The sequence below is a fragment of the Pleurodeles waltl genome, chromosome 7 (assembly GCF_031143425.1).
Source record: "Pleurodeles waltl isolate 20211129_DDA chromosome 7, aPleWal1.hap1.20221129, whole genome shotgun sequence".
Taxonomy (NCBI): domain Eukaryota; kingdom Metazoa; phylum Chordata; class Amphibia; order Caudata; family Salamandridae; genus Pleurodeles; species Pleurodeles waltl.
The window spans coordinates 1292893312-1292908218 of NC_090446.1; the positions used below are offsets into that span (position 1 = coordinate 1292893312).

At 44.3% G+C, this 14907-nt stretch overlaps 1 protein-coding gene across 6 annotated transcripts in view; it reads right to left on the reverse strand.

Annotated features, from left to right (window-relative positions):
- The window catches only part of LOC138246189 (scavenger receptor cysteine-rich domain-containing group B protein-like), a 390419-nt gene that overhangs the window by 281031 nt on the left and 94481 nt on the right, over positions 1 to 14907 (reverse strand). For 5 of the 6 annotated variants that reach the window (XM_069200520.1, XM_069200524.1, XM_069200522.1 and 2 more), the window contains exon 5: positions 1414 to 1515. The exons of the other annotated variant lie outside the window; for it this stretch is intronic. In XM_069200520.1, the coding sequence (XP_069056621.1) occupies positions 1414 to 1515 (102 nt within the window). The remainder of the gene's footprint in view (positions 1 to 1413; positions 1516 to 14907) is intronic. 6 annotated transcript variants of the gene reach the window in all.

Sequence of the window (14907 nt, forward strand, 5' to 3'; positions counted from 1 at the left end):
CATTTAGGAAATGGCTGATTGAAAGTTCACCAGCTGCCTTAAATCACAACTCTATTGATACCATTAGTCTTGACAGAACAATATTCTAACACCGTCAATAAAAGTTTTGCAGATGTTCTGTGCATCCCTAATCCATCCTATTCTGTTTGTTTTGATATCTTCACTCTCAGTATCTAAAGGTCTTTTCCTCCTCCAGACATTCTTTATCAGAACACCTTCTCAAATTACCCAAATTAGGTAGTTTTATTGAGTTTAAAACTTGAAGAGTGTTTTTTACTAATGTTAGGCACTGATTTCATTGATTTCTGTTAATGCTGACCTAAATCACTCAGATATTTAGATTTTTAGATAATTGGTACAAATACACACATTTTAAATTGTAATTATTACTGAAGATCATTTTTGAAGGTTACCCTTCAGCAATGAGTGTGAGGCTCATGTTTCCTATGCTTGTATTTGTAACCTTATGTCTCTCTGGAAAGTGCTTTGGGTACATGTGTTGCATACCTGAAGTAGTTGCAGACAGAGGTGACAGAATGGGGATGCCATTGTTAATTACACACTTTTAATCACTGTTGTTCATTATACATGAGTAGTGCAAACAGCTTCACTCACTGTGAGTCCAGGGGACCTCTAGAGCTCTTGTGTCACTATTGTTGATGGGACCCTTTAGTGCCTGGATTGGACACTCCAATTTTAGCTTAGGTCCATGGCTTGTGCCTTTTTATTCATACACATATTATTCACATATAGAGCAAGTCTGCCTTTAGCAATTGTTTTACATGTTTTATGTGTGGCCTCTTCCAGAAAGGCAGAGTTTATGCTGCAACTTTTAATAGCTATTGTACAACATGTAATTTGTACCCTGGTCCAAGACTGCCATGAATGGTGCATGATATGCTAACATATTGCCAAGTGAGGAGCCAGTTTCTATCATCGAGACAAATCATGACATCAGGACTATTCTCCAAACACTGTATGGGTTATTATATAAACAACACATAGGTCTAAGGAGGGCAGAAGGCAATCTTGTCATGACCGTCCTGGAATGCATACTCCACTACAGACAGCTGATCCTGGCTCTGAGGAGAAGATTGCCATCCAGACAATAATAAGATCGCTGATATTCTATTCAGGGATTGGGGCTGATCCACTATGTTCTCAGATCTAGACATAGGGTTTGGTAGGAATCTCTAGACTTTCTAGAATCATACAAAATGGTGGAGTTGTTCATCTCCTTCACGTTATTACCTGGAACACCACAGAATTGAAATGCATGAAATTATGTCGCAGGTGGGTATATGTTGCTAAAATGGGGACATCAGAGGGATCAAAATCCTGTCAAATTACTTTAAGTCCAGAAAGTCTAGAAAACACTACTTAAGGGATCTCTGGTCCTCTTGTTTTACTTACCGTGGGTTAACAATTTGATTGGATACTGCCTCATTTCTTTAGACTCTTCTTTATCCTGAGAGTCCACTACTCTGTTGGGTGCTTCCAGATAAGTTGTTGGAACTTCAATTGAAAAAACAAACATAAGCTCATTAGTTAACAGTTAATCACTTGAATAGACATCTGACTTTCCTATTAACCATCAAATGCCACATTAAAAAAGGGAAGACATAAGTATTTAAAGTGGATTTGCTCTGCTTACAATTATTTACAGATAAGTGAACTCATGTTTCCCACAAAACATTTTTTAAAGAACTGTCACCCACTGTTGGTTCTCTTAGTGGCATGCTTCAAGAAGGGACACTTGGGTATCTGGGTGGGCTTGACCTTGAAAAGATTAAAGGGAGCTCTTAATGATGTTTTTATTGGGGAGATCATATGTTGCAAATTGCCTTGGTGTAACACATTTGAGTTTATAAAAGAGTTTGATTGGACCCCTAGCAGATTAAATAACTAAGGTGTATTTACTCCAATATCTCAGGTCTACATGTTTCAGCCTAGAAAATGCCAAACAATGGTTGGTTGTCTTTCTTCAGGACCAACATGCAAGAAGATCCTTTTGCTACCTAACCTACTTGCGATATTTGTGTGTGTAATTTTATGCACTTTGTAATTGTATTTATATAGCGCTTACTACTCCTGATGAGATGTTGAAATGCTTTTCGGTGAGTGGCACACTACTCCAGAAGCCAAAAGGATTAGTGGTGGATTAGTATATGGAAATAGGAGAATAATATTAGTATAGGGAGGTATGAGTTAATTTGAGTGGAGGACATGTGAGTCTGTTAGTTGGATTGAATAGAATAGGGGAGGGATAGAAGAGGGAAGAATCCAGAAGTGTTAATTGGGAGATCATAGTAGTAAGATGAGGTTTGAGATGAGTAAAGGAGAGGTGGAGGAGGGCAGAGTCTGTAAAAAAGGAGATCATAGTAGTAAAATGAGGTTTGGGATGAGTCAAAGGAGAGATGCATGAGGGTTGTTTGGGAGATCATAATAGTAAACTGAGGTTTGGGGTGAGCCAGGAGGGGTAGAGGATGGAAGAGTCTAGGAAGGTTTTTTTTTTAGATTACAGTTTTAGAATGGGTTTGGGATGAGTTAGAGAGTGGAGACAGAGGATTGATTGACAGAGGTACAGGGGGATGGTGAGGCAGAGTCAATATACCATACGTATTAGGTCATTCAACAGAATTCTTGACTGCATGTCTCAGCTGGTCCCCAACCTTTGATGTGGTATGCCAACTAAAATATGGAGCTTGATGTATCCTTGATGTATGTTATTCTTCTTTGGTCAGGATCATGCACTCAAATTCATGTCACATAACTCACCATCACAGATTTGTAATTGCATGCCACACTTATTTTTACCACAGTTCCTGAGGTATTTCCTTAGTTATTTAATTGGTTTGGTTTTTTTCTTGCTATCGCAGGTCCAATAGGGGTGATAGGATGATAAGATGCAGGGGGAAAGGAGAAGAGTCTAGGTAAGAAAATAGGTCTTTGATGAATGTGTGACTAAAAGGCCAAATCCCCCCAGCCGCAGGCTTCTGAACAAATGTTTGGGTCCCGGCTCATATAGTTTTACAAATTAAGCACCCACAGGAATATATGTATAACAATACAAGAATAAAGGCCATCATTTACATTTTTGTCCTGCAAATTTAGGATTTATCACTGAGTTATTTGTTTCCCTCCTGTCTCCATAGCGGGGACACTTCACTGGAAAATTAGAACAGTCCCTCAGAGGAGTATGATAACCATAAGTGTACGCATGTTACACGTAATAGATGTGTCTCTGCTATGTTTTGTAATATTACAAAGTACATCTACATGTTTTTATTCACAGGTCTTCAATGTTTTGTCACAAGGAGGCTTTTTAGTGATTTTCAAGCTGATGTGCACTGATATATTTAGGGGGCATACTCACCATAGGAACACACAGTAATAATAAAAGACTTCCACTGTGGTTGGATTAAGTTTGGGATAAGTTATTCTGTCCCATGGAACTATTGGCTTCCTATGTCAAATAAGCTGTATTATTAGAAGGAGCGTTTTTGAAAGGCTATCTCAAGGACATTACACTATTCTTTTTAAGTGTATCAATGTATAAAGACATATAGGATTATTTTCTGGTGGGTGGGTTTTATATAAATGGCACAAATATGTGAATCATATGACATAGGTTGGTCTGCAATGTACTGTATGCTTAATTCTTTGTTTGTTTGGGAACTTGTTACCCAGTGAATTCCTAAAAACAAACGCTACATCCTTAAATAGCCCTCTACAGTTAGTTTTTCACTTTTGGGATTTGGGAGTACGTCAGTTGTTTTAGGTTTAGTTTCCACAACTCTATTGGAATGCAGGGGACACCCTGCATTTTTAACCTGTCCTTTTATCCATTACACGTAAGGGGTTGGTCTTAGCTTCTAGTGGCCAGGATGGGAGAGTATTCCATTGATCTTAAGTATGAGGAGGAAAAAACTGCAGCCAGTGGGCAGGCACATCTTGAGCCAGCAAGCCGGCTCCGCTTTCCATTTCTATGTTTCTATGTTTTTGTGGTCCATTAAAAAGTAACTTTACTTTAAAAGAGGTGCTCTTGAGCAGTGGTGAAATGGGGTGTGAAATAACGTCCACAGTCTTCTCCCTTATGTGAGGGCGCACAGGTACTCTTTGTGACGGGTGGTAAACCTGGCCCTTTCTGCAGGGGCACACCAGATTTGTGCCCTGTTCTGCCTTCCTCTGCTGAATTCACTTTTCTTGGCATAGGGCTCTGTGTACGTTTTCCTTCCTAATTATTGGGAAAGTGATTGTGGTGCCTCCCCAAAACATGGAAAATTACCCCACACCTGATTTGTATACTTACTTTACTTGTAGGTTCTTAGTATATGGTACTACATGTGCCTATAATTTAAATGCCACAAGTGGGCTGCAGCACCTATTGTGCCACCCATAAAGTAGCTTTGTAAAATATGCTGCAGGCCTGCCACTGTAGCCTGTAGTGCAGTTTTAAGCTCCCATTTTGACCTAACAAAATAAACCTTTTACCACACCTAAACCTTGCTTTTTAATACTTATAAGTCACCCCAAAGTTAGGCCCTGAAGGGTCATAGGGCATGGCATTTAAAAGCAGGGAAGGTGTGTTAATATTCTACATATCCTGTCAGTGATCCACTCCTACAGTCATTTTTGACTCTTGCAAGACCTAACTCTCCCACTAACACTATGTTGCCACATTACACTTAATAAGTGCTAACTTTAGTTCCGTACCAGATAGAGATATGCTGTTCACGCTCTAATGAAGTGTAATTTCAAATCCTCTTTGATGGTAATTTCAGATATTAAGTTACTATTCTGAAAATGCCACTTTTACAAAGTGGCATTTTCTCTCTAATCCAATTGTGCATGTCTGTATGTGTACTGGGTAAACTGTGGATGGCTCTTGTTAGAAATGGGGTCTCTAGTTGGCAGTCAGTTTGCACTCTGTCTAAGCAGGGACCCTCACTCTAGTTAGGGCAGTGGAGATACACACTTAGATAACCCCTGCTCACCCTCTTGGTGGCTTGGTGCAAGCAGTCAGGCTTATCTCAAAGGCAATGTGTAAAGTATTTGTATCAACACACACAGTAATACAGTGAAAACACAACAAAATGGATACCACACTAGTTTAGAAAATAGGCAATATTTATCTAAATAAAATAAGACCAAAATAATAGAGTCTTACTCCATAGAAAACAATGGAAATGGTTTTGTTAAACATAGTACCTGGTTTGTGTAAAAAATAAAGCCGCATGGGCGACCATGCATTGGAAAAGTCAGCGATGCATTGATTCCTTACTCGCTGTTCATCGTTTCTTCTCTGTTCGGGTAAGCGATGAGCCGTTTTTCTCTCCCGCAAGAGAGCGATGCATCATTTTCCGGCTGGAGCACCTCAGATCCTTGCAAGCTCACATTGATTTTGATACCCAGTGATGGTGTGTGGGAAATCACACGGTGATGGGAAACCATGCTGCATGGGGTTTGCGCTGTTTTCAGCAGCCACAAGCGGGTGTTTGCGTCATTTCTACAGCCGTGATGCAGGTGATGCATCAATTTTACAGCGGCGATGCAGGTGGGACATCAATTTCAGCCATGAAGGGGGTGGCGCGTCATTTTGACAGCTGCGTTGGAAGTGCTGCGTCAAAGGTTTCCTCTCACGGCTTCCTGTGCGTGGATTTCAGTCCTTGTTCTACCAACTTCACCTTTGAAGGGCCCAGGGACTAGTTAGGACACCACTTGACAGGGCAGGAGTCTAAGCAGAGAGTCCAGGTGCTGGCAGAGGAAGTCTTTGATGGCCCAGAGACTTCAAAACAGAAGGCAAGCTCAGTCCAAGCCCTTGGAGAGTCTTCGCAAGCAGGAAATACCACAAAGTCCAGTCTCTGTCCTCTTTCAGGCAGAAGCAGCAACTGCAGGCCAACCCAGCAAACAGGTCGAATTGGCAGGTTAAAACTGCACACACAGTGGCAGGTCTGAGCCATGTTTACAGGGCTACTCATGTGGGTGGCACCAATAGTTCTGCAGGTCCACTAGTATCATTTGATTTACAGGCCCTGGGCACCTCTAGTGCACTTTACTAAGGTCTTACTAGTAAATCAAATATGGCAATCATGGAAAAGCCAATTACACATACAATTTACACAGGGCGCACTTGCACTTTAGCATTGGTCAGCAGTAGTAAAGTGCCCAGAGTACCAAAAACAGTAAACGCAGAGTCCAGCACACAGTGAAAACATGGGGAGCAGAGGCAAAAAAAGACAGGGGAGACCACTCCATGGATGCCAGGTCTAACAGCTCTGCTATTGTGGTTTGTGCATTCCGCCCAGACAGTGAGACAAAGGAAGCCTAGGTGTGAGAGGAGAAGAGTTGTGCCCTACCCTGATTACATTTCAAATAGCCCTGCCTGCAGCACACAAAGAGGAATCAAATTGGTGAGGACCAAAACAGCTTAATGTGCCTTCGCCAGATTCAGTAGCAGGCCACAGAAGTAGAAAGGGGTACAGTGCGGATGGATAGGTGGCTGCCCCCTACCTGATTCACTTTTTTAATCTGGTGCCTAATGAACCTTGCTTCTCTGGAGTGCTGATTGGGTTTTAACTCTTATCCTGTAGTTTGTGAGCCTTTTCATGGAGACTAAAACGGATTGTGTGCCTAGGGGATATGGGTGTAACTGGATGCATGGGGGAAAGCTCACCCATTATTTTGCCTTTTAGATATTTTCCTGCTAGAGAGTAAGCCTTTCAAGTTCCCTGAGTTGGCAGATGGGGAGCTGAAAGAGCTTGCTTGGGAGGGAGATGGGTGGCAGTTTGGGAGAAAGTGTCCACAAAATGGCATATTTGCTTTGAATATGGGGATCAGCCAGATCAAGGCCAGCAAAGCCCACATTCTATTTCTGTGCCCTGTATTTTGTAGGGCCCTGAAATCTTGTCGGTATTTAAGCTCCCCTTCCCCTTGGGTGGCCTGATTGGGAGTAAACAACCCAATTTGCACTCCAATGTGTCTGAAACAGCAAGAAGATGGGGGTCTGATCCAATTACAGGTCTATGCCCAATCCAATGCATATTGTTTGGATTTCTGTGTTATCTTGGTAATTTCAGCCACCTTGGCCCAAGCAGATTGGGGCGGATGCTCCGCCACCCCAAACCCAAGGAACAAAAAGTTTGGTTACAACATGCACAAAGAAGGCACCATGTCTGTAGCTGTGGTGTAATTCCTGCTTGGCTATCACCTTCAAGCTGAAATGCTCTACTTTTCAATGAAACTATAACCATCCTTTTCTTCGATGCTTGGGGTGGGAGTAAAAGTTGGGTATGACTTTTATGTAGTGCATGAAGCGAGCAAGCTTAATGGATAAGTCTGGGGTGCAAGGGAGTCCTCCCAAGATTTGTTTTTTTAAAGATTGACAAACGGTTTGTTTGAAAGCAAATTAATTTAGTGAGAAAGCAAGGTTTATAAAGCAGCAGATAGTCTTGAAATACTAGACACATTAAAAACTGCCCCATATCTTACTGCATGAATACATTCAATAGTTACTGTAATGTGCAAACTGTACAGCACAACAACTTCAGGCCCTTTAAAGTGTGTGCTTGCCCAGTGTAGTGCACTGCATGCAGCATCAATTTTGGACAAAAATGCTCTAATCAGGCATCAGGAAGCACCTACAATAGGGGCTACAATCAATCATACGGAAATATGCAGACAGATCTTTAAGTGGAATGAAAAAAGTGGGGGCTCTCTAAAAGGGAACATGTAAAATACATTTCTGTGATTCCCACAGTGTGCCACCCGGCCTGCATTTTGGTTTCTCTCTGAGATGTTATTGTATCCAGAACTATAACACAACTGTATACACCTAAAACATGTCAGTACTATTGCCTTTGTCAAGGGATGTTAGCTGCTTAAGATAAATGAGTAACAACACTGATTAGTTATAAATAATTAACATTTGAAATGTTTCAATTCTGAAATAGTGAGATTGTGAATTAAATAGTATTGAGGCCTAAGGAGGGATTATGGCCTTCAGTTGTGTGCTTTGTGCATCTCATTCAACCCTCTCTCTTTCCTCTTCAGCACCCTCTTTTCCCTCTCCCCTGAATGCACTTCCTCGCATCTCCCCTATTTTTCCACCCCAAACAGACACTGCACTCATTCACACTTAGGCACTTTATTTCATTTTACTTTTGCCTTCTAAATATTTTGACCTCTACACACACCTTCACACACATTTACACTGAAGTTAATTTGCAACTAGAATACATGGCCATTGTTCTGTGTGCTCTGCAGAGAGACCAACCCACTGTCAGGCATTTTACTTTGCTTTCAGCCTCAGCACCAGTAGTCTCAATCAAAGCCTCTCATAAACACCTGGCACAAGTCCAAGTATGCACTATGCAAGAGTAATACAATGCACAGAAAAACAGCATGATGAAACAGCAAACTGTCTTGGGGAATGCAACATTAAGTAAAACGTGAAACAAGAGGAACTAAATGGCTGGCATGCATTACATACATTTTAATATTAATTGTTTGCATATCAATCCACGTTTGTGGCATTTATGTTAAGGGTATGAAGATTGGGCCATTTTTAATGCCATACAGCAGATAATTGCCTTTTCTTGAAGCACGTATTTCCTTGACTCGGATATTTGGATCCATTTCGCAAGGGAGCAAGAAACTGCTAATCTTTTGGAACAGTTTTACAAGAAACAAATACAGCAGCTCCACTTCTAAAGGAGCCAGGGATCTGCAGCCAGGATCTGGGGTGTCACATGGGGGAGTTAGTGTGACAAGGGGTTTCAGTGCAATTAAAAATAACACACAATTAGCATTATAACACTTACCATTACCAACGAGGCACTAAATCACACATGCTTGCATCTACTCCTACTGCTGTGATGAATGGGGAAAGGGTGGGATTTATGCCAGTTAATCACAGATGGCTACCCCCAAGTAGGGATGAAGATTCCAATGCCCAAAATCATGACGCTAAAAGCGTCACTGGCCTTTAGTGAATACTGCCATAGACCACAATGGAAATGAAGGGCTTTAGCGCAGTCTGCCCTGAGTCGTGCTTCACAGTGTAGAAGTTGATTTAGTGCCTGGCTTCTGTCTTGTGCTTCAAAGGGGGGCAGGGCAGGCAGCATGGGACAGACAGACCAGACTTAAATGCATTGATTTTTTTAGAGAGGTGATCGTATCTCTAAACAAATCAATCTATTTAATATTTTTTATATGAATGCTTAGGAATTTCAGAGGGGCACAGGCCCACAGCCCTAAAAGAGAAACCACCCAGGAGTAGCCCTATAATGCATTCTACTGCCATTGTTATTCCATCATTATGCAAAACCACCATTACCACAATGATGGTGCCTGGCGTTGTGCTGGAAGGCTGATGGGCACTTACTTTAGGTACAGAAAGTGTCATCAGCAGAGCACAGAACACCAGAGAATTCAGGTGTTGATGTTGAGGCTTGCAGCACTGATAAAAAGGGAGGGCTTCTTTCACACACACAAAAAAGGAAAACAGAGCATACACTTCCACAGACGTTGAGTGGTATTGGGTGAACTCTGCAAAACGTATTGGCATGTCAGGATTACATGATGAATGGTACACAGTCCCACCGCTACTGTTTCTGATATTTCTGAATGCCTAGGTACTATCTCAAAGGAGGCTTAGTACAGATATAAGAGCATAGGTCTACAATTAACAAGAGAATACACCAACATTGCATGCAGCGATCAGAACAAAAACATCATGCATTGGTTTGGCAGAAGGGCATGCTAACTGAAAGACTATTAAGCACTTCAGTCCTGCAATCCCCAGATGTGTTATTTGAGTCATGTTACAATATCTACAATGGATGCCAATAATCTGCCTTTAAAGGAAGTGGTAGAACGACTACTGCTGTGATTTTAGGACAGCAGCAAGTTAGCAATACCACCAGCTACTTACTACCGCTCCATCCCATACTCCCTACAGGTCTCACCTATCTTAACTTGATGAGATTACGACATAATGCAGAGTCAACAAATGCATCCCAGAATACTGAAAACATAAACGTTCATTGTGCTATTGTGTGCTTCATATTGAAATACTGAAGGATGTGAACAGGATACATTAGTTAGGATGTTGAAAGTCCCTAATGAGTGTTTAGAAATAAGATGTCACTTGTAGAGTGGATGTGGGTAGGATAGGTAAGTTAGGGGTTCACGCCGATATAAGGTGTTACTTATAGAGTCTGTAAGGATATGATACATTTGGAAGAGGAAGATGTAGCTATAACGTGTTATTTGTAGAGTGGCAGCGCAGGATATATCTGTAAGGGGTAGATTCAGATATAAAGTGCTATTTGTATAATGGGTAGGGTAGATACATTAGTTTGGGGGTGGAAAGTCCTTAAAAAGATTTGGTGAGATAGGTATATTTGGGTGGCAGTGGGTGGTTTATTGTTTTGCTATGTGAGTTAAAAAAGTTTAAGAAAAAATACTACATTGGTACAGCATTTTTTAAATGAGAATATAAATAATTACATTTTTCATACATTTTAAAAATGAGTCATTTTTAAACCATTGTGCTATTGAAATTACACGGCTGTAAACTCTTAGAGCTCTGGGCCTGTTTTAGTCTTTGGAAGACGGGTTACTCCTATCTGCTTTATTAAAACAGTTGTAAGATGGGCAGACAGGTTATCTGTCAAATTTGTAACCAAGTAACCTGTCCTCCAAACTCAAACCAAATCCATTGCATCCCAAAACTTGTTTAAAATTTCACAACACTTTGGATTTCTAGGACAGGGCCTGTAGCCACAGGAGGGTGGGTGTGTGGGAAGAAGGGGTGACAGATGATGTCCAGTCAGCCTATTATAATCTTTGACCTCCTCAAATGACTGCAGCAGCTGGCACAATATAGAGGTGAGGGAGTTCAGAAAGTGAATGACCAATAAAAATGCCTTTACATTTAGTTTTATCGTGTTACTTTTGCTGCATGTTCTAAGACAGGTTAAATGCATCTTCTGACAAATAGCTGCTTATTCTGTTAACATGGACATGTTGCTTACTTTTCTTTCCTCGACTGCAAAGTGGGAGATTTGATAAAGTGAACAATATGACCATCTCTCTGCAGTACAGATAGGGCCACTGGAATTATGTAGCATGGCAAGCCTAGATTATGCTGCAATGTTGACTAAATGACATGGCAAGAAAGCAAACATTATGTAGCTTAATGTGGCATACCTTTTACATGTTAGCATTGCCTATGCAAAGATTTCACTTCATTAGTACCAGTCCCACATCCTAATATAGCTGTAAATGGCGGCCGCTGCGCGGTGATGTGAGCGAACCTTGACCTTGTTTTGGTTAGGAGAGGCTCCCCTCGCCGTGCAGATCCACTTGACTGCGCCTGTGCCCTTTACCCCTCCCTCGCTGCTTTTGCGAGTTCGAGGCCCTCCACCACCCACAGGCCCTCATCCCTGGTGTCTAGTGGTGCCATAAGTAGTGTGTGTCAGTCTTGTGACTGTCTGTTTATTTTTGTATTTTTCACTGCTCTTTGTCTCCTTTTTTCTGCCTTTTTCTCCTTTTTCTTAAAGACTTTTTAAAATTGTTTTTAACATTTTTAGCTGTTTTCTCCCTTCCTCAGCCCTCGCGCTCTGTTTCCCTCTCCCCCTTCCCTAGCCATGCCGCTGCGTCCCCTGCGGCCTCGCACCCCTCGTGCCCCCATTTGCCCTTCGCTCTCACCTCCCAGCTGCTTCTCCCTCCCACCTCCCCTTCTTAATGGCGGCTGCTGTGCGGTGAAGTGAGCGACCCTTGACTTTGTTTTGGTCAGGAGAGGCTCCCCACGCTGCGCAGCTCCACCTGACCGCGCCCATGCCCTTTACCCCGCTCTCGCTGCTGCTGCAAGTTTGAGGCCCTCCAGCGCCCGCAGGCTCCCGCCCCGCCTCATCCCTGGTGTCTAGTGGTGCCGTAAGTATTGTGTGTCTGTCTTGTGACTGTTTATTTTTGTATTTTTCACTGCTCTTTGTCTCCTTTTTTCTGCCTTTTTCTCCTTTGTCTTAAAGCCTTCCTTAACGTTTTCACCTTTTTTAGCTGTTTTCTCCCTTCCTCAGCCCTTGCGCTCTGTTTCCCTCTCCCCCTTCCCTAGTCCTGCCACTGCGTCTTCTGTGGCCCGCACCCCTCGCGCCCCCATTCGCCCACCGCTCCCGTCTCCCAGCTGCTCCTCCCTCCCACCTCCCCTTCTTAATGGCAGCTGCACCGCTGGCACGCCAGAGGAAAGCCCGTCTGCACCCGTCCGAGCCTGGAAAGCACCCAGCGCCGGACCCCTTGTCCCCCGCAATCCCCATGCCGCCCGACGCTGCTACAGTGCTAACGCTATCCACGCCCTCAACTCTGGCTGAATAGCCACCTGCTTTCATGCCACCCCGAAGCTCACCCACGGACCCTTCTCATGTCGGAACTGCAGCTTCACCATCCTTGAGCCGCCGCCCCTCCTGCCAAAACCGACACAACCACCTCAGATGCATCCTCCTCAACACCTGCTCTGTCCGCAAGCACGCCATCGAACTCTGGGAACATCTCATCCTTCCAGGACGTTGCCTTCCTGGAAGAAACCCTCCTCGGAACCCGACATCGCCATAGCCATCCCGGACAGTTATAAGATCACCCGCAGAGACCGCACCAACAGACCGGGAGGAGGGATCGCCATAGTCCACAAGAACACCATCAGAATCTCGACCAGCACCGAAGACACCCTTGACGCTGCCGAACACTTACACTTCCAAATTCACATCAACGCCAACACCACCCTCAGATGAACACTCGTCTACAGATCCCCCCGGACCCTGGCCGCAGTTCAGCGACTCCATTGCCAACGTAATCAGCGCTCACGCCCTTGCTTCTACAGACTACATCATCCTCAGCGACCTGAACTTTCACCTCGAGAACGCCAATGACAGCAACTCCACTGCCCTGCTCGACAACCTCGCCAACCTTGGTCTCAAACAACTTGTCACGACACCCACCTACTCCGCCGGCCACACGCTTGACCCCGTCTTCTCCGCCAGAAGCCACGCCACCTTCAGCCACACCACCGAACTACACTGGAATGACCACCGCTGAGTCCACTTCACCTTCAAGAAGCCCACCACGCACCACCACCCACAACATATTCCCCGTCGCAGCTGGAACAAGGTCACTGAAGACCAACTGATCTCCGCCCTCGCCAAAGCCCCGCCACCCAACACCACGAGCCCAACACAGCTGCCCACAACCCAAGACAATAGATAGACGACTGCGCCAACACCCTCGCTCCGATCAAGAAACCCTCCAACAACCGCACCAGCACCAAGGCTACCTGGTTCACCGCCGACCTTCAGACCTCCAAACGGGAGTGTCAAAGAAGTGGTGCCAAGAACAAACAGAGACCAACCACACTGCCCTCAAGAATGCCATCCGCAGGCACCACCAGCTCATCCGGACCACCAAGAGATCCTCCAACAAGGAAAGCACCGACAACAACGCACACGACAGCAAAGAGCTCTTCAACATCGTTAAGGAACTCACCACCCCCAGGTCCTGCTCCAACGACACCGCACCTTCACAAGACCTCTGCAACTCCCTCTCCACCTTCTTTCACTGCAAGATCACAGGCATCCACAACAGCTTCAACACCTTGACCCCCACGACAGCCGCTTTCACCACAAACCCCGACTCACTGGACCCCAGCCACACCAACCTGGACCCACATCAACAACGATGAAACCATCAAAACCATGAGCACCATTGACTGCAGCTCACCATCCATCCCCTTCCCTCACCACGTCTTCAACAAAGCAAGCTCCATCATTGCCCCCCAACTCCGAATGATCGTCAGCAGCTCCTTCGAGACTGCCACCTTTCCGGAAAGCTAGAAGCATGCCGAAGTCAAGGCCCTGCTAAAGAAACCCAAAGCAGATCCAAGAGATCTTAAGAACTACCGGCCCATCTCCCTGCTCCCTTTCCCAGCAAAGGTCATCGAGAAGATCGTCAACGGTCAACTGACCCGCTTCCTTGAAGACAACAACACTCTGGACACGTCTCAATCCAGTTTCCGCAGTAACCACATCACAGAGACTGCACTCATCGCCGCCACTGACGACATCAGGACCATGCTAGACAGAGGCAAAACTGCAGCCCTCATCCTCCTAGACTTCTCGGCTGCCTTCGACACCGTCTACCACCACACCCTACACACACACCTCCACAATGCAGGGATCCGCCACAAAGCCCTGGACTGGATTACATCCTTCCTCACCGGCAGAACCCAGAGAGTCCGCCTCCCTCCCTTCTGATCTGAAGCCACCAAAACCATCTACGGCGTTCCCAAGGATCCTCCCTCAGCCCGAACCTCTTCAACATGTACATGGCACTGCTCGTCAACATCCTCCGATCACACAACCTCAACATCGTCTCTTACGCCGACGACACCCAGCTGATCCTCTCACTCACCAAGGACCCCGCCACAGCCACTGCCAAAATTAACCTCCACAGCAGAATGAAGGCCACGTTGATTGGTAAAATTCCACATATAATTTTGCACTTGGGCTGCGCCACAACACTGATGCAACCCAGATGCAAATTCTAAGTAAATGTGTCCCCTAGTGTACTGTTCTAGGCCAGAGCTAGCATTACTAGTTGGAGAGAGAAATGGAGAGCTCTGCTGAGATGTGCATTGATACTGTCATCTCATATCTGAAAGCCATTGTGAGATGTAAAAACGTATATAGATATTTGGGACCTGCAGTCATGAACTAGATTAAAGTCCACCGATTGAACTGCAGTGTGTGACAAATCTTTTCAGTTATTCCATGCTTGTTCATTTAGTGATGGCTGATTTACTGGCTTTAAAGTAATAGCGATGAACAACATTCATATTATATAAGCCTTAACTGAAGG